General features: G+C 34.0%; 1 protein-coding gene across 1 annotated transcript; it reads left to right on the forward strand.

The window, feature by feature from the left end:
* Positions 1–927: 927 nt before the first annotated feature.
* Positions 928–20,270, forward strand: LOC149199198 (homeobox leucine zipper protein). Its single transcript, XM_089402338.1, has 2 exons — positions 928–1,582; positions 19,785–20,270. Exons 1-2 carry the CDS (start codon positions 1,274–1,276, stop codon positions 20,028–20,030), a joined length of 555 nt encoding a protein of 184 aa, XP_089258464.1. The 5' UTR covers positions 928–1,273; the 3' UTR covers positions 20,031–20,270.
* Positions 20,271–22,912: the final 2,642 nt, after the last annotated feature.

Genomic DNA, 22,912 nt, shown 5'->3' on the forward strand with positions numbered 1-22,912 from the left:
CCAAACAGGTTCTATGGGGTATGATACATATTCACTTCAATGTTTTTGGTTGTTTTATAAGGGTATATATATAAAAAATTTCCATCCACATTTATCCTCAATTTTTGGTAAATATGCATGTATAAAATCAACACTCTACCACTTAAAAAAGATAAGAAACATATAATTATATGAATATAATGTACAAGACAAGATTTGATGATTCTAAGACTAGATTTGAACAAAACATCCGTCAAGAAAATAATGTAAAGTACTATAACTTAATTGAATTTAAAAATTACAAATATATGTTTCTCATTAAAAATTAAGAAGTTAAATTTAAAATGGTACAACTAAAGACAATAACTAAACTTACTTTTTAAAGTTATTTGTTATTTTTATATAGGCAATGTTATTAAGATTAAAAATTCTAGAATCCAGTTTTAAATTCATAGAAATTGTTGAAATTGTATATCTTAATTATTGAAATTGTATAATTATGGCGATATTGAATTTCTCTATATATTTAAAAAATTCAATTATTTAAACTACTCCTTAATATTACACTAAAATAACATACACAAACCAAGCTTCCTTAATTATAATAAATTATAACAAATTATCTAGGTAGATTTTCTAATCTTCATTTATATAAAAAATTATCCGTTAATTATAGTAAGTTATAACAAATTATTTAAGTAATTTTTCTAATCTTCATTTATATAGCAAATTATCTTAATAAATTTCTTAACTCACTATTCCACTTATTCTTAAAAAAAGACTAAGCTATTTAAAATTATTTGTTAGAAATCAACTTACACTTTAATTATCCTAGAGTTTGATTTTTTTCTTTTCCTTCCAATAATATAAATTTATTTATTTATTTATTATTATTTAAAATATATATTTGATAACCTAAAACAAATTTCTTGCCCTCAAAAATCCCTAAATTGAGACCCGAGAATTCGGTGTTTCATTTTACGTTGATGCTCTTCGGACTCTTCTTTTGCTACTCGCGCACAGTTGAAGTTTCATTTGATGCTCTCCAGACTCATTTTTGGCCACTCTTTCAGAAATATATGAAAAAGATTAAATAGAAATGGATTAATACAGGACATTACCTCTTCCTAATCTTTCTTTCTCAGGTTTATTTCGCTCCATCCCATGGCTTTTCGAGGAGACTGAAGGGGCTTCATCTACTCTGAGGTCATGGATGTTTCCGGGCTGTGAGCGACTTCTTTCCGACATTGCTTGATGCATTAAGGTCTATTAAACCTAGAAATTGGAGATAAGTATGAAGAAGGATAGAACTTTCGAGGAGAAGAAGAGAAAACAGCAACGAGCAGAGGAGCAGGAGGAGGTTGAGGCGGCCACATTCAAGAGAAGCAGAAACAACAATGCAGTGGTTTATGTGGGAAATCTGAGCCCGGAAACAAGTGTTTATGAGCTCAAATGCCGTTTCGAGGGTTTTGGCAGTATTTCGAGGGCCAAGATTGCAGATAATTCAGGGCATGCGATCGTCACATTCCGCGCTAAAGAATTTGCTGAGGCCGCCATTAGAGCAGCCCTCGACCCCCAGGGAATCATAATCAGAAACAAACGAGTATGTATCCTCCATAATTGTTTTGTATCAAGTATTTGGGCCTGCTAGTTGTGTTTTTTCACATTTGCCAAACAATCCCTCTGGTTCATATAATGATTAATATTTAATTTTAAGGTTTTTGTTAAGTTGCATATTAATTTAATGTATGAAATCTTGGAATAAGAATATTTTTAAGTGACTATTAAAATTTATAAATAGATATACTTTATTTTTCTGGATTTAAACTAGCAATTTTTACAAACTTGTAATCTTAAAGAAGGTTAAAGTTTATAATTTTTTGAATGTAAACTTATAATCTTAAAGAAGGTTAAAATTTATAATCTTTTTGAATGTAAACCGATAAGTTTTCTTAAAGAAAAACATATTTTTAACTGTGTAATTACATCATATCAAGCACTTGACTACTCAGATTTTAACTGGTCTGAGGAAGTGTTCCAGAATTACAAGTGTGGATTTTTTTTAAAATACAGGAATTGAGAGTATAAAGTAGCCTTTTACCCATCCAAATCCGGGTCTGACGGGTGAAATCTTTTTATGTAAAAGTACTATTAAGGAAGTGCCTTTTAGCCATCCAAATCCGGGTCTGACATGCACCTCGAGGTTGCATTTCTTGAATTCAAATATTTGATAAATCAAGATGAAGGGCGTTAGATTGTAACCACATTAACAATAATTCTTCTCATTTTTCATTTTATATATAATTTTAAGTAAAAAAATTATTAATTTAAATTTGGTAAATTAATTTTTTTTTTTTTTTAAATTAAAAAAACTAAATAAAAATTAAATATCTTATCAATAATAAATATGGTTGATTTTCCATTTTATCTAATTATTAGTATAGATTTATCATACGTGAAGAAGGATTAAATTTCTTCAAATGTAAATTTCAAAATTTGAAAAAAAACTTATCTCTTCATACATCCCAATGAACTTATAGTGGTTCTCTTTATGAACTTATAGTGGTTCTCTTTTTCTTAAATTTTCATTGTTTAAATTGTATTTTTGTGTTTTTCATTATTTATATAAATTACATAACTTAAATGTTTAATTCCAAAAAACTTTGTTTGATTTTAGGGAAAATTAACAAAAAAATATACCTAAAAAAGACCTAAATATAAAATAACTAGACTATAAATTACACATCTATTTATTATTCTTATTAAGAAGCATTCTATTTTTTATTTTTATTTTTAAACTTTTGATTAATATTTTTTTTTGGACATTGGATATTTTATTATATACAACATTAAAGTATTTTCTTTTTATATATAAATATATATGAAGTTGATATGGAAATAAATTAGTTAATATAGATTTTCAAATAGTTTATTTAAATGCAGTGTTGAAATATTTTTGAAAAGTGATTTAAATATCTTATTCACACTTTTTTATACTTCTAATTACTTTAATCTTTTTTAAAGTTGATATGAAATTATATTACATCATGTGGACATTTAAATATTGTATTTATGATTGGGATAGTAAAATATTTTTACCATATTGAGTTGTGATATTAACAATAAATCAATTGACTATATTGAGGTTGGAATTATTGATGTTTTATAATGCTTTTAATTGAAACTACTTAAACATGTATATTTCCTTTTATCTTTCGTTATCGCTGACATTGCTTTTCTACTTTGAGAATATTTTATTTTTATTTTAAGAGTGATATGTGTCAACTCCATGTTGAGCAGAAAAAGAATCATACATTGCCTTCATACTGCGTTATAATATTATTGTCATAGTAGTTTTTAGAAATTTTGTTCAATAAATAGTGTTACAATTTACATGAAGTGACAAGTATTTCTGTTATTAACCTTGCACATCAAAAATCATAAAAAATTGAACCCAATAACCACACTTAAAAAAAAAATCTTTTTTATAATAAATGCAATGCACAGTAAAATATTTGAATATCCTAAAACTAAATGTCAACCAACACCTTTCACAAAATAACATAAACTATGATAAATTAATTTATTAAAAATGAAAAGACTAAATTTAAAGAGATACAACTTAAAAACAATAACTAGATTTATTCTATAAATTATTTATTATTTGATTTTAATACTTCATATTAACAACAAGTATTCTACAATACAGTTTATTCAAAAAAAATTGTATATATTAGCTCTTGAAATAATATAATTTTATTATACCAATTATTTTTCGAGAGGTTGGAAATGTATTTTATGAGTAAAAAAGTAATCTTCCTTTAACAATTTTAATAATAATTATTAAAAATTAAAAAAATCAAATGCTCCTAGAGTGCCATAAACTAACCAATTTTACCTTTTATTATTCAACACTCATATTCGAGACGCCACATTAGTGTTAAATAATTTTATATTAAAAATAAGGAAAAAATAGTAAACAAAAAATATAAGTCTTTTTAAATAAGAGTTGGTTTTAAAGTAAATTTATGTTTTAAGTTATAATAGTGCTCTACAATTTAATAACAATGGTTTACGGGATGTATTCCCAGGGTTGGATGTACGTACCTCTCGCACCCCATGCATTGGGGATGGGAGTTTATTAGGGGTGTGTTTCTTCACATACTTTTTTTTGGGATGTATTCCCAGGGTTGGATGTACGTACCTCTCGCACCCTATGCATTGTGGATGGGGAGTTTATTAGGGGTGTGTTTTTTCACATACTTTTTTTGGGAAGTCTAAGGGAGACACAATGGGTGCGTTTATGTTAGGATATTTTAACACATAGGAATTAATTAAGTACAACTTTGTTTAGTGTATAGTTAGGTAAAATATATTTCTTTAGTATGTACTTTTTGTAACTTACAACTCGACGGTCACGATATGTTCTATACATGAAGCGATCTGATGGTTCATTCTCTCCTCGATATGACACTTGATCCGCGGCTTAATACTCGATTGGTCCATGTTTTCTATTTAAAGAACATGAAGGGTCATTTGTTTGGTGACCGTCCATGATAGAAGCTTATGTAAATTTTCTTTCTTTTATATTAATAAATTGCTTGAAGTGGCCGTGTTGGCTCACGCCGTGGACTGTTTCTGTCTTTGAGAGTTTTAACTACGTTAAGAATATTGGTGAACTGATCTGTGATCTGTTTGTGAGTGGTGTCCTTTGGTGTTCTATCTAAAGAACTTACCCTGTAAATTCCTACATGGTATTAGAGCTATTCGAGAGCTGCATCCGTCGATGATTCAAATCTAAAGTTGGTACAACTACATCCAACTGTCGTTTCCTATATCTACTATTTCTGATTGTTTTCGAGTCGAGATGACTACTCTATTGTGTTAGGAGCATCTGTTTCACTGATGAACCCTTTTCGTTTCACGCGAAAAGGTTTTTGGTAGCTCTAGCTATGTCTTTTTTAATATCTGGAGGTATAAAGTCTTTATTTGTAGTTACAATTATTTATCTATCTGTTTATTTCGGTTTATAGTCCTCTATAATTTTTTATTACTGGATTTAAACCTTTCATTTCCGCATATGCTCTTTGCGATCTAGGCAAACTAGAAACAGAAAGAAATGATTTTTCTCATGCGTATGCTCTTTGCGATTTTGGCAAACCAGAAACAAAAAGAAATGATTTTTCTCATGCGTATGCTCTTTTCCGCTGCGCTTTAGTGTGATCTCGGAAAAATCAGAAACATTGAGGAAAATATTTAGTTTCTGACTAAATCTAACTTTAAGTCGTAAGACTTGGATTACTTGTGCTTGTTCGTTTTGAGTTGTGTGGTTGTTTTTTTGTTTTGTAGGAAAAAATGAGTTTTCCAAGCGAGCACACACTCCAAAGCTTCAGTGGGAAAAAAAAACCCCTTTCTCCTTTCGAAAAATGACTAACCTTTTTGGTCCAAAGTTACTTTATGAGAATAGAGGTCTTGGGTTGTTACTTGTCTAAAAAACACATGTATATTATGTTTTAAAGTTATTTTATGTAAAAGTGTTTTCACCCATTATAAAAATTGAGTCCCTAATCCATTATAAAAAATGAGTCACTTATAATTCTAAAATCACCTTATATTTTATTTAAGTTACAATTCAATGGATAGTTCATAAAGTACCATTGTAAAAGTGACTTTCACTTATGAATAAAAGTGGGTTATATATATATATATATATATTTTAAGTGAGCTAACTAGATTAAGTTTGAAAAGGGGGGGAATTTTTTTTTTATATAACATTATCATTCAGTTCCAACATTCACGTATTTCATTGGCATCTTCAACCACTCTTCTTAAAAAAACCATAACTTCTTCATCTGGACGTTGTTTTTTTTAATCGGCTTAATTTTTCGAGATCTTTCCATTGGAATACTTAGTTTCAACATCTACAACTTCAATTTCTTTTAAAATAGAAAGTTTATGCCTAGTTATTCTTGACAGCTCCAACTACTTTCAATGACTATCCTACATTGTGGATTTACTTAGAAGTAAAGGTCTAAATATAATAGCTTCAGACCAATAGTCTAAACCTAAAGATGAAGATAAGTAAATTAAATGAGAAAATAAGCAAGATCAAGCACGTGGGTTGATAGGGATATCTATTTCTCCAGACTCTAGATTCCATATCGCAAAAATTGATACCCTTGATGAAGCAATGAAACAACTCAATAAAGTTTTTGGAATTAAAAATGAACTTAGAGCCCATCAATTCCAAAATGAGTTGCTTACGTTGGACCCCAATAATTTTTCTTCCATTTAAGGTTTTTTGTCCAAGTTCAAGACCCTTAGAATTCTCTTGGAAGTTGTTAAGGTTAAGAAAGAAGATGGTAGCCTTATCTATTCCATTCTTACTAAGTTAGGACTAGTCTACTCTGTGCTTGTTTTCACCTTCCATTCTAGTAGAGAAGCCTTTATTTCTCAAGGACAAGCCTACAAGTCCCCCTATTTTGATGCCTTTTGTGATTCTTTAATAAGAGAGCAAGAAAAACTCTTACATCTTGGTCTTCTTAATATTGGAAACTCTTCTAAGAAAGCCTTAGCAACCCAACAATACCCAAGTTCAAAGAATCTTAAGAAGCAACATCCTAAAAAGAATGGTCCTAAACCAAACAAGGGTCCTAAGCAATTTCAGTCTCACAACGAAAAATTAACTCAACAAAACGATAAGGCAACTAAAAACAAATGGAAGAAGACTAATAGACATTGCAACTTTTGTAATCGTGATGGCCACTTAGAATCCAAATGCTTTAAGAAAATGGAATTCTTGGAAGCAGCAATGAGGAAGCATAACATCCATTTGGAGCACTCTTCAACTTCAATTTCATTTTCAGGAATAACATTTTATGCATGTATTGTCAAACATCTCGGTCTAGTTATGCACTAAATGTATCTTCTTCTTCTCATTCTCATGAGTGGCTCATTAATTCTGGAGCTTCTTATCACATGAAAAAACACAAAGCCATGCTTTCTTCTTTAAATGATTGGAACACCAAAAATATATATGTTGGTGATGATAGATCTCTTAGTGTTGTAGGGACTGGAACTATTCATCTAGACAATGGTCAATTTAATGATGTATTATGTGTTCCTACCTTATTCTGCAATCTTCTATCTGTATATTAGATAACTCATTTAGGTGAAGATAAACCGTTGAATTTTCACCTCATGATGTTGTAATTAAGGACCTTAGAGGTCCTAGACAGATTTTAGCTACTGACATTGCTAATGATTCCACAAGATTGTATAAGTTTAACAACTATGGGTCATCAACTCTTCCCTCAGTATTTGTTGTTCATAATGATGAAGTGAGCAAACTTTGGCATCGGTGATTTGGTCACTTAAACTATCACTGTCTTCAAAATCTATGTAAAGAAAATATGGTGACAGGTCTTCCTATGGTATCATGCAGAGATGGTGTTTGTTCAGGATGTGTACTCGGAAAATATCATCGAAATAGTTTTAAAAATGTGTCTCTTGGCACGCATCAGCCCCTTTACAGCTTGTGCATAGTGATTTATGTGGTCCACTTCCAATTGTTTCATTCTTTGGCTACAAGTATTTCTTAACTTTCATTGATGATTTCTCTAGACGCACTTGGGTATACTTCTTAAAACTCAAGAATGAAGATTTTAACATGTTCTTGTCCTTTAAGGCCTTTGTTGAGAAACAATCTAGACATCAAATTCTTAAGCTACGATGTGATAATGGCGGAGAATATGTTAACAACAAATTCATCAACTTTTTCACTGAGCATGGAATTCAATTGCAACATACTGTGTCATATACTCCATAGCAAAATGGTGTAGCTGAAAGGAAGAATCGCACCTTAAAGGAAACGGTTAATTGTATGCTTCAATATAAAGGACTTATTCTCAATTTTTGGGCAGAAGCAATTGACTATGCAAATTACATAGTAAATCACACTCTTACGAAGGTTTTAAAGAATATCACTCAAGAAGAAGCATGGAGTTCAATTAAACTAGATGTAAGTCACTTTCGTGTTTTTGGAAGTGAAGCATGGATCCATATTCCAGATGAAAACATAAAACCTTAGAACCTAAGAGTAAAAAATGTATTTTTGTTGGATATTCTAAAGATGTCAAAGGATATAGACTTCTTCAATCTAAATCCAAAAATGTTATCATTAGAAGAGATGTAAAGTTTGCTGAAAATATATCGGCCTACGAGCCTAGTTCGATAGATGTGCCACCTTTCTCTATCCTTTCTTCTAAAAATATTTCTTCTTCAGATGATGACAACGAGGATGACAATCCTCCACCACCTTCTCGAGACCTTTCTTCAGCTCCTCAGCTTCCAAAATGGGTCCACGCTACTTGGGATGCAGCAGGTGCTCTTGCAGATGATCCTACAGAGAAGTGTCGTACACATTCTCAGTTTGATATAGCCTCTTCTTTACTGACTCAAGCTTCAACAAATTATGATCTTGACACTTTTGTAGAAGCTTCAGGCCATCTAGATTGGGACACAACTATGAATGAAGAATATCGTTTATTATTGACAAATGATACATGGGACCTTGTTCCTCTTCCAAAGGGACGAAAACTTGTTAGATGCAAATGGGTTTACAAAACCAAGTTTGGACCAGATGGAAAAGTTGATAAACATAAAGCTCTTTTTGTTGCTATGGGTTTTTCACAAGTTGAAGGCATTGACTATACTGAAACCTTTTCCCCTGTTGCCAAAATGAACTCTATCCGCTTAGTTCTTTCCCTTGTTGTCTATTTCAAATGGGAAGTCCATCAGATGGATGTTAAATCCGTCTTCTTGCATGGAGACTTTCATGAAGATATATATATGGGACAACCTCCTGGATTTATACGAACAGACTCCAACCTTGTATGTCGGCTTAAGAAATCCTTTTTTGGTCTCAAGCAAGCCCCTCGGGCTTGGTATGCCAAAATGGATAGCTTACTTTTAGATACTGGCTTTTCTAGGTGTCATTCTGACAATACTGTTTACACCAAGAAAGTGGGTAAGTCTCTTATCATTCTTATTCTTTATGTTGATGATCTTATCCTTACTGGTAGTGATCCCAACCTTATAAACCATGTGAAGTCCGGCCTTAAAAAGAAGTTTGAAACGACAGACTTAGGACACTTGCATTATTTTCTTGGTCTTCAAGTCTTGCAATCCAAAGAAGGTATTTCCCTTTCCCAGTCCAAGTATGCCTGCGATCTTCTATGCCACTTTCACATGGAAGACTGTAAGCCAACTCCTTCTCCCTTTCAGTTTGGAGCCAAACTTTCAGTCACTTGTACTTATCCTGAAGTTGATGCTACCTTATACCGTCAGCGTGTTGGAAAACTGATGTATCTGACCCATACCCATCCTGACCTTTCCTTTGTTGTTGGCCTTGTTGTTCGGTTTATGCAACACCCACATGAAAGTCATTAGAAAGCAGCTAAAAGAATACTTCGTTATGTTCGTGGTACAGTTCAGTTTGGGATTCATTACAGTGCATAAGCATCTCCTCTATTGGTTGGTTTCACTGATTTTTGATTGGGCTAGTGACCCTGAAGATCAGAAGTCTACTGCAGGTTATGTTTTCACTCTTGGTTTTGGACCTATTACATGGGCTTGCAAGAAACAGAGTGCCATTTCTCTTTCTTTAGCAGAAGCAGAGTATCGTGGTGCTGTTGAAGCTAGTAAGGAAGCCCTGTGGCTTCGTCAGATCCTATCAGAGGTTGGTTTTCAGCAGCAACATCCGACTACACTTTGGTGTGATAATCAAAGTGCCATTTAACTATGCAAAGATCCACTTTAACATTAGCACAACAAACACATTGAACTACACATGCTCTTCATCAAAAAGCTCATTCATGACCATGTTCTTGAAGTGCAATATTGTTCAATCGATGATCAAGTTGTGGACATCTTTACAAAGACTCTCACAGAGGCGAAGTTTACTCAAATTTGATTTATGGTTGGAGTTCAGAAAGTTGTTACTAAGGTGGGATACACTCTAATGCCTCCTTCCTTCTCCTATTGTGTCATCTTTGTAAATCCTTCAATCCTATCCCAAGTTGTTCTTAAGGTGGGATGTTAGGATATTCTGACATATAGGAAATAATTAAGTACAACTTGGTCTAGTGTATAGTTAGGTAAAGTGTGTTTCTTTAGTATGTACTTTTTGTAACTTACAATCCGACAGTCACAATATGTTCTAGACATGAAGTGATCCGATGGTTCATTCTCTCCTCGATATTACTGACGCTTGATCCGTGACTTAACACCCTATTGGTCCATGATCTCTATTTAAAGAGCATGGAGGGTCATTTGTTAAGTGACCATTCATGAGAGAAAATTATGTAAATTTTCTTTCTTTTATATTAATAAATTGCCTGGAGTGGTCACGTTGGCTCAGGCCGCTAGCTGTTTCCCTCTTTGAGGGTTTTAACCACATCAAGAATACTGGTGTACTGATTTGTGATCTGTTTGTGAGCAGTGTCCTTTGGTGTTCTATCTAAGGAATTTAACTTGTAAATTCCTACAGTTTCCCCACACACCCTTTTTGGGGAGTCTTGGGGAGACGCAAGGGGGTGCATTTCCACAGTGTGGGGGATGAGACTCCCCAAAAGGGGTGCGTCTCGACGTCTCCCTCAAAACTTCAGTATCTAGTATATAGTAATATACTAGTATGTTTTGCTTGCAACTTAGATTCTAGAATGATGAATGATGAATTTACTTTTTAAATCAATGTAGATTGTAGAATGATGAATGATATGGATCAATGTATTTGAATATTTCATCAGTGAATTTTTTTATTGAATCTCATGGTATGGATGAATAATGAGTATGTCATATGAATGATGTATGTATCAAAATGAATGATGATGATAGATCAATGTATGTCATTATTTAATTCAATAATGAATTTAAATTTTATGTGTGGATCAAATTTCAATTTTCAATGTATTAGTATCCATATTACTATCAGTGTATTTAATATTTATGCTTTCATTATTGAATAATGAATATGAACTTGAATTATATATATATATATATATATAATTAAAATATTATATACTCGACGGACCTGGTACTCCAAAATTTCCCTAGAATTTGAGGTTACTCCCACACGTCCCCTTGTACGTCTAGAATCTTCATGAATGATCTGAAAATGAGGCACTTAGGCTTCTTGTCTCACTTACAAGAATCTCTCCCATTTCCAAAGCTTGAATATTCCCAAGTCTTTAATGATTAACCAATGCGGAATTAAGAAATGCTTGAAAATATAGGCATATGCTTGTTTTTATTGTTGGCTGTTATGTGCTTTAAAATCTGCTGTGTATGCTGATATTTAAATGTGCTTGAACATATACATAAATGCATATAACAGTGAATAATACAGCAGTAAAACAATACACATAAGACAACAATTTAATGAGGAGTTCACCCAAAACTCTTGTGGGCTACGTCTCCGTGAGCTCTTGTCAATTTGACTTGGCTCTTTGGGATTATGGCTTAAATTATTTTACAAGTCCGTGACTCAACTCCATATGGTTTACAAATGAACCGATGGGCTCAGAATACCATCTTACCCCTGGCTGTTGCTGCAAACAGATTCAAACTCTCTTGGACTTGATTCCTTCATTCAGTGCTCCTGGCTGTCTTGAGCTTCTTCAAACACTGACTCCATCAGAATTCTGCATTTCCTCAATTGTTGAAGCTAACAACACACTCGAATTCAGACTGGCCTTGACTTTCTGGCTCTCGGGCTCTCTGTGGGTCTCTTGGCCTCTTTTGCTCTCGGACTCTTTGTTCCTCGGGTTCTTTGGGATCATTACCATTTGTGAGCTCCCTCTCGCTGGCTCTACAATAATGGGATTTATCCTCCGAGATGGCTCGAACTCCTCGAGTCCACCAAGAATAACGCTTCCAGCTCTCGTGGATGGTTACCAAAGCCTCTTTGGTTCCCAAAACGCCTTCCTCTGGCCGTGCCTCTGACTATTCCTCTCTGGCCGTGCCTTTGGCTATTCCTCTCTGTTTGTCCGTTCGCCTCCCTGTCTGCGTTTTCATCATTTGCCTAGGCGGGGAACAATGATGTTTGGAATAGAAACATCTTGGGAATGAAAGGTGCGGTGGGCGTAGGCCAACCCTTTCTCTGGAACTAAAATCCGAAAATAGGCACATTTTAACCATACATAGCGATGTATGGCAATACATAAAAAAACGGGAAATACATTGAAAACCCGACTGAACAGACTAAGCCGGATCTCAAAAAATTATCAACCCGCATCTATAATATTTCGGGTTTGCACATTCGTCGCAAATCGCAATGTCGCACGGTCTAAAGGCCCAATGCTCCCTTTTGGCTTTGCTCCGATCCGATCTCCGATCTCCGATCGCTCCGATCGGCGCTATCGCATCTCGACGTATCGACCTATCGGCATTTCGGCATATCGGCGGTCAACATATCGTCGATTCCATGGCCCGTAGCCCTTAAGCTTCCCCAATCGCCGATCGACGATCAGATCTTGACTGTTGCTTCCCTTTATCGATCCGACGACTGTAATGCGCTCATCGCAATCGTCCCATCGCACATCTTAAGGCCTCAGGGCACTGGTCCTTCTCCCATGGATCTGTGCGATGCGATAAAGCGGCAATTGCTTATCGCAATCGCTGATGGCCCGAGGTCCTTCCCTTTGAAATAATTGCGATGCGATATTTCCATTGTTACATTCAAACAGGGCCACGTGGCCCAATCCCGGCCTGCCATGTGTCAGCTATGGATTGGCCCGTGAGCCTATACTAAAATCAAAATTTTCAATATAGTTCAAAATTTAATGAAATTGCCTCTTTTTCTAAGGACATTGGGCAATTTTCATTTTACAATAACTCCGTCATCCGGAGTCTGTTTTCGCCCATTCAAGTTGTGTTGGATTCAGAATGAGGAGATCTCTGCAATGAGACTATTTCTGAGAACAACCTGCGAATTTCATTTTCCTCTGGTTTACAAAGGATTTGTGCCATTTGGCACCTTTTACCTCTTGCATGAAGTCTTTTAGACTTAGAGGTTTATCTAGGATCCATTTTTGGATCATGCCTTCCCACTAAAAGAACTTTTGGTCTCCAAAAGATTGATATACTGATCTGAACAATAAATGAGAGTGACTCACCCTCTTCTTTCAGCCTCCCTACACTTGCCTTTGCATAGTGCCTCTGAACCAAAGTTTCTGACCACTTCCCTTCTTGGATGGGTTGGTCTTCCTGAGAAGAACTGTCTTCCTCCTTGCCTTCCTGCAGAACTTCTACTAAAATGGTCATAGAAGGTAGTTTGAGCTTCTTTGCCTTGATCATTGATCCAAGGTGGCTCAACAAATGTGAAGTATATCTGCTCCACAAAACTTTCATTTGTACCTGTTTGACAAGCTGCCAACAACTGTTAACAACAACAGGCATACAGACAACAACTGGATGGACTAAACTCCTGCTTCAACAAAAGAAACAGATTTCACATCTTGTGAACACCTCCATGTCTTACATCTGCATACAAATGATGGACTAGATAACAAGCCCACAAAACATGCCTTTAAATAGATGACCCTTAAGTCAAGCATGTAGAAAAAGACCATTAAGATTCTTTTCAAAAGATGAAACAATTTCATCACTATCTCCACCAAACCAACTTTACATGCATGTTTACAACAAAGCAATCAACCCTTCAAGTCAATCACACACACATGTTCCCAAAAATAAGGAAAACATCAACATCCTTGTGTTCATGCACGTCATCTCATGCATGCATTTCATTCTTCAACTTTCACTTAAGCACACTATACTTTCGACGCTGAAATGAAATATAATGTTGCAGTACAAAGTGAGTCGCCTACTCAACTTCTCTATTCACCTTCTTGGTAAAATCCTGCAACTTGCATTCCATTTAACAAAGAAATGCAAATAGATGCATCAATAGACATGCAATCTCAATTGGATAAGAACTCTAACCATTTCTTACCAATCCATTTCAAAGGTCCTTCCTTTGTCTGTACATTAGCATCAATATGTGAATCATCTTGGGACACATCATTCATGGAATCTTCCTTTCCATTTCTGCCATCTTCTCTTTCCACCTTCTCCTTCAGCTTTTGTGGAAGCATTTCTAGATTCAAAATCCAACACCTTTCAACAAGATGCCCTTGCTTATGGCAGTAAGTGCATTGCCTGTGCATCCTCTTGACAGCGTGATTTGCCTTGTCCAATGGACCTTTGGATGCTTGCTTTCTTTCTTCAAAAGTTTCCTGTATGCGGCCATTCTCTTCCAACATCTAGAAACATGATGGTTATCCAAACCACAAAAGGAACATGCAATTCTTTTTCCATACATATGTGGAAATTTATCATGCTTTGCACAATAAAAAGGAAAACGTTCAGAACCAGATTTATACCTGCCTCTTTCACCTTTATTGCCTTCATGAGGAGGTGAAGCAAATGAAGAAGTGGCTCCCTTTTGAATCCCATCAATCTCTTCAAGGCTGTTAGAGTTTCCACAACTCTCTGGTTCAAGGGTGTGCTTTTGAACACCTGCACCCTGCGAATGATGTTTCAAGCGATTGCATTCCTCCTGAACACAATCTTCACACTCTTGAGATAGAGGACCTGCAATGCAACTCTTTCTTGGGACTGTTTCAATGGCCTTCATGGCAGCTTTGGAACTCTCTTCATAAGACTGTCCATAGCCAAGACCTAAATACTTAGGCCTTTCCTCAACCATTATTGGTTCAACAATACCTTGTGCATGCTTTCCCAAACCCTTTCTTTCATAGCCCATCTTGGACATTAGCTTGGAACCTATGCCTCTAGTATGTTTTTCAAAAGAACCAATATGAGCATTTTTAGAAGAATTTGAAGACAAACTGGAATGGCTTACCTCTTCTTCATGCTGATACTTGACTAAGGCTTCTTGGGCAACAAAGAGTTGTGACCCCAACTCATGCATCCTTTTTAGGTTCATATTTGCAATATGAAGTTCCCTCTCCATTTCCTGCAGTTTGTTAGAAAGCAACTGCTTCTCTTCCTTTATGGCATTCAACTGCTCTCTAAGTATGCTGCTCTTCCTTCCATCCTCATACATTTCTCTCACCATATCCATCATGGTGGACAATTCTTGCTTCATGTCTTCATCAAAGAGTCTTGTGAAGAGAGCAGAATTTGAGGACCCACTTGTAGTAGTTGTCATTATGCCAATGAACAAAAAAAACTTCAACAAGATAAATAAAGAACTTATTTAAGCAACCTCTTGCAACAAACCTCTTGTGCTCCAAAGATTGCCTTGAGGTCCTTTGGGATAGAAGAATGCTTTCAGCCTTTCTCCTTCTTGTCCTTCTTGGACTGAGCTATCAATAACTTTCCCTTCACCTCTCCAAACTCAGCGAATAGTCAATCTGCAAACAAGCATACAATTAGCCTCTTGCTGTTCAAACACCTTTCAGATAAGCAGTCTTTGCTTTGTCAATCAAGCATTCTAATATAACCTTCCTAAAGGTGTGGTTAATCAATCTTAGTGCTCTGATACCACCTGATCTGAAAATGGGGCACTTAGGCTTCTTGTCTCACTTACAAGAACCTCTTCCATTTCCAAAGCTTGAATATTCCCAAGTCTTTAATGATTAACCAATGCAGAATTAAGAAATGCTTGAAAATATAAGTATATGCTTGCTTTTATTGTTGGCTGTTATGTGCTTTAAAATATGTTGTCTATGCTGATATTTAAATGTGCTTGAACATATACATAAATGCATATAACAATGAATAATACAGTAGTAAAACAATACACATAAGACAACAATTTAATGAGGAGTTCACCCAAAACTCTTATGGGCTATGTCTCCGTGAGTTCTTGTCAATTTGACTTGGCTCTTTGGGATTATGGCTTAAATTCTTTTACAAGTCTGTGACTCAACTCCATATGGTTTACAAATGAATCAATGGGCTCAGATTACCATCTTACCCCTGGTTGTCGCTGCAAACAGATCCAAACTCCCTTGGACTTGATTCCTTCATTCAGTGCTCCTGGCTGTCTTGAGCTTCTTCAAACACTGACTCCATTAGAATTCTGCATTTCCTCAACTGTTGAAGCTAACAGCACGCTCGAATTCAGACTGGCCTTGACTCTCTGGCTCTTGAGCTCTCTGTGGGTCTCTTGGCCTCTTTTGCTCTTGGGCTCTTTGTTCCTCGGGTTCTTTGGGATCATTACCATTTGTGAGCTCCCTCTCGCTGGCTCTACAACAATGGGATTTATCCCCCGAGATGGCTCGAACTCCTCGAGTCCACCAAGAATAATGCTTCCAGCTCTCGTGGATGGTTACCAAAGCCTCTTTGGTTCCCAAAACGCCTTCCTCTGGTCATGCCTCTCTGGTTGTGCCTCCGACTATTCCTCTCTGGCCGTGCCTCTGGCTATTCCTCTCTGTTCGTCCGTTCGCCTCCTTATCCGCGTTTTCATCATTTGCCTAGGTGGGGAACAATGATGTTTGGAATAGAAACGACTTGGGAACAAAAGGTGCGGAGGGCGTAGGCCAACCCTTTCTCCGGAACTAAAATCCGAAAATAAGCACATTTTAACCATACACAACAATGTATGGCAATACATAAAAAAACAGGAAATACATTGAAAACCCGACTGAACAGACTAATCTAGATCTCAAAAAAATATCAACCCGCATCTATGATATTTTGGGTCCGCACATTCATCGCAAATCGCAATGTCGCACGGTCTAAAAGCCCAATGCTCCCTTTTGGCTTTGCTCCGATCCGATCTCCTATCTTCGATCGCTTCGATCGGTGCTATTGCATCTCGGCGTATCGGCCTATCGACATTTCGGCATATGGGCGGTCGGCATATCGTTGATTCCATGCCCTGCAGCCCTTAAGCTTCCCCGATCGCCGATCAACGATCAGATCTTGACCGTTGCTTCCCTTTGCCGATCCGACGGCTGTAATGCGCTCATCGCAATCGGCCCATTGCACATCTTAAGGCCTCGGGGCACTGGTCCTTCTCCCATGGATCTGTGCGATGCGATAAAGTGGCAATCGCTGATGGCCCAAGGTCCTTTCCTTTGAAATAATTGCAATGCGATATTTCCATTGTTCCATTCAAACAGGGCCACGTGGCCCAATCAGTGTTAGCTGTGGATTGGCCCATGAGCTGATACTAAAATCAAAATTTTCAATATAGTTCAAAATTTAATGAAATTGCCTATTTTTCTAAGGACATTGGGCAATTTTCATTTTACAATAACTCCGCCATCTGGAGTCTGTTTTCGTCCATTCAAGTTGCGTTGGATTCAGAATGAGGAGATCTCTGCAATGAGACTATTTTTGAGAGCAGCCTGCGACTTCCATTTTTCTCTGATTTAGAAAAGATTTGTTCCATTTGGCACCTTTTACCTCTTGCATGAAGTCTTTTAGACTTAAAGGTTTATCCAGGATCCATTTTGGATCAGTGAAACATTATTTAATAAGGAAGTTGTCATATATAAACAAAAGTAACATTACATTAAATATTAAAAAATTACAAATAAATTTTATTTTAAAAGCTATATAATCAAATTAAATAAATATTTAAAAATTAAATTTATTTTAAATCAAAAATTTAAATATAAGTTGGTTTATTAGATTTCCTAGCTTCTATTTATAGCAAATTATTTGAATAGATTTCCTAACCTCCATTTATAGGTATTTAGTTTTTAAGAGACATGCTTGTATTTAGTTTGTAAAATGCAAAGTGTATATTAGTATAAATTAAATACAATAATAAAAATTTGCTTTAATCTTAAGAGCATTTGTAAATGCATCATATCAAACACTTGACTACTAAGATTTTAACTCATCTGAGGAAGTGTTCCAGAAATGCAACTGTGACTATTGAGATTTTAAAATCAATAATAAAAATTTGCTTTAATCGTAAGAGCATTTGTAAATGCATCATATCAAACACTTGACTACTAAGATTTTAACTCATCTGAGGAAGTGTTCCAGAAATGCAACTGTGACTATTGAGATTTTAAAATCATCTGAGAAAGTGTTCCAGAAATGCAACTGTGAAATCTATTATTTTTAATGTAATATTAAGGAATTGGGAGTATAAACTAGCCTTTTACCTATCCAAAATCGGGTCTAACCTGCACCTCGAGGCTGCATTTCTCAAGTTCAAATATGCAACTGTGAAATCTATTATTTTTAATGTAGTATTAAGAAATTGGGAGTATAAACTATCCTTTTACCTATCCAGAGCCGGGTCTGACCTGCACCTCGAGGTTGCATTTCTCAAGTTCAAATATTGAATAAATCAATTCATTTCGTTTTGTGGCGTTGCAACTTGAAATTGTTTGATGCGATAATAAAACGAGGTTCAATTTTTGTTAATTATTATTATTTTTTTCAAGTAATTTCCATTTTAAATATATCAATCTATTTATGTGTTTTCGAATCATGTACTCACTCTAAGTACATGCTATACTTAGAGTTTATGAATATATATATGGATTGAGGTTGACAATATTCTATATTTATGGGATATATATGAGTGCACATCTTAGACTTATTAAGTGTTCGATACGATTAATTTTTTCCATTTTAAAAGAAATTTGATCTCTTTGCATTGGATAGGAATTAAAATAGATATAGATCAAATCTATGTTTATTTTAAAAGAGGTTTGTATATCAAAATATTTGATCTCTGGAAATTTTGTAGGAATTAAGATGGATATAAGTTGATTTAATTATAATTATAAATATAATTTATTTTTATTTTTTTGTAATTTGACCAAGTCAAAATGTTTACAAGACATTACATCACATCAAATTATGTTACATTACATCTCTACCATATTAGGCTGGAAAGCGCCTCTTGGCCGAATTATAAGAGTTGATGAATGTTGACAGATCCCCATATTGTCATTGGAGAGTTGTTTGGGATATTTTTCTAATTTAATTTGCCTAATATTTAGCCAAATTTCTTGAAATCATAAGTTTGAGTTGTGAAATCTCCACAAATCAAGTGTCCAGAGATTTTTCAGGGCGCTGAATCTATATTTGTAGTAAAAAACCCCATTTTAAACAACAAAGATCAAGATTTAACCAAATTTTTTAGTCCAATCAAAAACTCCAAACTCGGAATAATAAAATTGCAAAATATATCTTATTTTCCTTGATTCAGATGCAACTACGAATGAGAAATATAGGTTTTCCCTTTCAACACCCTCAGAATACCATAACACATCCATACAAATTTCCTTTTCAAACAAGGGGATTTATTAGTACTGTGTTTGACCATGAACGTCTTAGGCGGTACCGATTTTCTTCAATTTTGCAGTACTGAAATTACCATTGTAATGGAGGTCTTTTCTGTGGGCTGAAGTACATTCATGAGTTCTAACCTTCATTATGCATCTTTTGAAATTATGAAATTGTGACGGAGTAACTCATATTGATTAGTCCGTGCAAAATAGATTATTTGAATTCCGGATCACAGGAGAATGATTAACATTGCACTGTGCAGTCACATATTATTACATTATATTTCTGTGCCAACCTGTTGGACATATTGCAAAATTATTGGCAATTGCAAAATCACCCTAGCAATTTTCTTGGTTTCATAAATTTAAACTTTTCTCTGTACAATTTCACACTATTAAAGGCTTATTTAGATCTTTCCAGAGAGATTAGTGTTTTAAATATTGTAAGCATTTCTTGAATTTATTGAAGAAAAAAAGGTTTTATCCCCTTACATTCTATGTTGAGCCATACAGGTGCTCGTTTCTTGGGCTAATGATTCTCTTCCTCCATGGAAGATGGGCATTGAGGTTTCCAAGCTTAGCAACGATGCATTATCCAAGAAAATGCCATCTAAAATTCCTCACGGCCGAGAAGGCAGGGGTGATAACAGAACAGCATCATCGGTTGCTGCCACTTCTGCAGCTGGGCTGAGAGGAGGAAATACCACTGCAGACACCGTTAGGCATAGTAGAGAGGTGGTATCTTATGACGACCTATGATTTTGATTCCTTTTGATCCGCTGTTATCTTTCTCCGATGAGACAAAACAAGCCCAACTGTATTTTGTGAGAACGGTTCTCTGTCTCTCTTTTTAATATGCAAGCCCTTCTGGGCTGACCAGGATTCTCTGAACTCTGCTATAGACGAGCCCTTTCAGAGCAATGAACTTAGAGACATGACATTCATTACTTTATATTGCTGCTCAATTTTTGGAAGCATTTTAGCGTTCCTTTCAGAACATCTATTGGCTTTGGTATTTTGGCATATCTTCAGTTCTAACAATAATATTATTATAACTAAGTTAAACATACTGATCCTATTAATTAGGACTAATAAATTAAGGGAATACACTTATAGAATTAAGGGATTTATTTACTCACATGTATAGAGGTGTTTGTATTAAGGGATTTGATTTGATTAAGGGAGTGTAGATATGTCACTTTCTAGGAATGAATTAAGAGATTTATTTACTCAATATATTTATATTATTAATAGCAATGAATTAAAGGATTTATTTACTCACATGTATAGAGGTGTTGTACTCAGGGAAGGGATTTGATTAAGTTATTGTAGATATGTTACCTTGGTGTAGATATATTATTTTTCTTATAGTTTTTTAAATAAAATTATATGTTGTTAATTATTAGACTTATTTAAGTTGTATGTATGTATATGTGTTTTAAACCATTAAACTGAATATAAATTAAAATTAAAATGAATAGACATATTTGTGTATAAGAAAATGGATTGAATATAAATTTAAACTTAAAAATATGTGCATATGTATATATATAGAGAGAAAATTAGAAAATTGTACATTTTAATATAAAAACTGTTATGTAAAAAAATTAAATATAAATAAGAATATTATAAATATAATTTATATATATATTTTGTAAGGTTGGCAGGACTACATCTTCATTATATCCAATATATTATCCTAGGGCGCTGAATTGAATGGGTGACTGAACAGCCCACGAGCACCACACCACACCAGACCCTCTTTGAATGCTGAATAAATCTAGATCTAAATTAATATAGATTTAACTATAAAAATCTATAACATCTTTTATTAAAAGTTTAGTGTGGCTATGTTTTAGAGTTTTTGGTCAAAATTTAGTGAAATTTTTTTGGGCCAAATTTTAATTTTTATTATTTAAAATAAGTTTTTGACTTTACATGTAAATTCAACGCCTAAAAAATCCTAAAACCACTTAAATAATACAGAATTCACAACTCAAATTTGTAATTAAAAAATCTACATAATTTTAAATTAATTAAATCAGAAAATATAACAAAAAACCCATTAAAATGTAAAACTAGTTTTAAAACAAATAAACAACGGCAAAAACTTCAGTGCAATATTGTGTTTTTTTATTTTTTATATTATGGTTTCAGTGCTCTGTTGGGAGCTGATTTTGGTCGGGATAGGTTTAATATCCACGCCCAACCCTATCCCTGCCCATGTGATGGCTGGTGTGCTTTCATTTTTGCACATTGATTATGGGAAATAAGAAAGGGATATGGAAGCAGGGTAAAAATGAGCTTCCAGTGTGAATTGCCCTGAATGCTTTATTTAAGTTTGAAGTGATAGAATTATATCTAGTGATAGAATTAAGAAGATACAGTTTTTAATTTAAAAGGGTAGAGCAGGTATATTTTTCGAATTTTAATTTTAATTTTTATATATAGATGTTTTTCTTTTTAAAAACAAGTTTCATATTATTATAATGATCCAGAATGCTTTATTTAAGTGTGAAGCGATAGAATTATGTTTAGTGATAGAATTAAGAAGATAATCGTTTTAATTTAAAAAAGTAGAATAGGTATATTTTTGTAAATTTTAATTTTAATTTTTTTATATAGATGATTTTTTTTTAAACAAATTTCATATTATAATGATCTAATTTTAAAAATAAATGTAGAATAAGTTTTGGAGTTCATATTTTGCAGTTAAATTTGTTTAAATTGATAAGATTTATTGGAATAAGTTTGAGTTGTGAATTCTGGACAATCTTAGGGTCTCAAAATATTTTCAGGGTATTGAATCCATTTATGCATTCAAAAATACATTTTAACATTTAAATTTTAATATTTAAATCATCACTCAGATATGAGTTCATCGTTCCAAAAACAAGAGAATCTGATACACTAATTAGATGTCTAACCTTAAAAATAAATGCTGTAGTCTAACTGATCCAAGTTTTGGATATTTTCCGTCCATATTTTCCTGCTAAATTTATCTAGTAGTGATTTGTTAGTATTACAAGTTTGAACTGTGAATTCTCCACAATCTTAATGCAATTAAAGTATTTTAGAAAACTAAATCTATTTATACATTCAGAAATGTATTTTAAATAACAAAACATTAGAAACTAAATCTATTTATACATTCAAAAATATATTTTAAATAACAAAACATCTTATGTCACAAAAATTATTTAATTCAATTTTAATCAAAATTTTTAAAATTTATAATAATTCAAAATACCTAAATAATTTATTAACTTGCCTCGAGAGAACAAAAATAATATATTTTTATGATCATAAGTTTTTAAAAATCAACTCGTTCAACGTGATCAACTTCACAAGCCGAAGAACACCAATCAAGAAACCAGACTTCATAGCAGGGATTCTTCTTACTGTTAATGCTTGATTTTTTTGCTATATGTGGCCAATTCCCATATGCAGCATAACTTTGAGGATGATCAAAGTAAGGAATACAACCATGCTCAGAAAATGCCAATTTAACACTCTTTTTTCTAGTATTAAATTGTACAGCATAAATAAGAACTTCTAATTAATGGCCACATATGCCTAACTCAGCAAGCACTTTGAATAGCATAAATAAGAACTTCTAATTAATGGCCACATATGCCTAA

Source organism: Pinus tabuliformis, chromosome 2_1 (assembly GCF_031772625.1).
Source record: "Pinus tabuliformis cultivar Carrire ecotype Pingquan chromosome 2_1, CPIR1, whole genome shotgun sequence".
Taxonomy (NCBI): Eukaryota; Viridiplantae; Streptophyta; class Pinopsida; order Pinales; family Pinaceae; genus Pinus; species Pinus tabuliformis.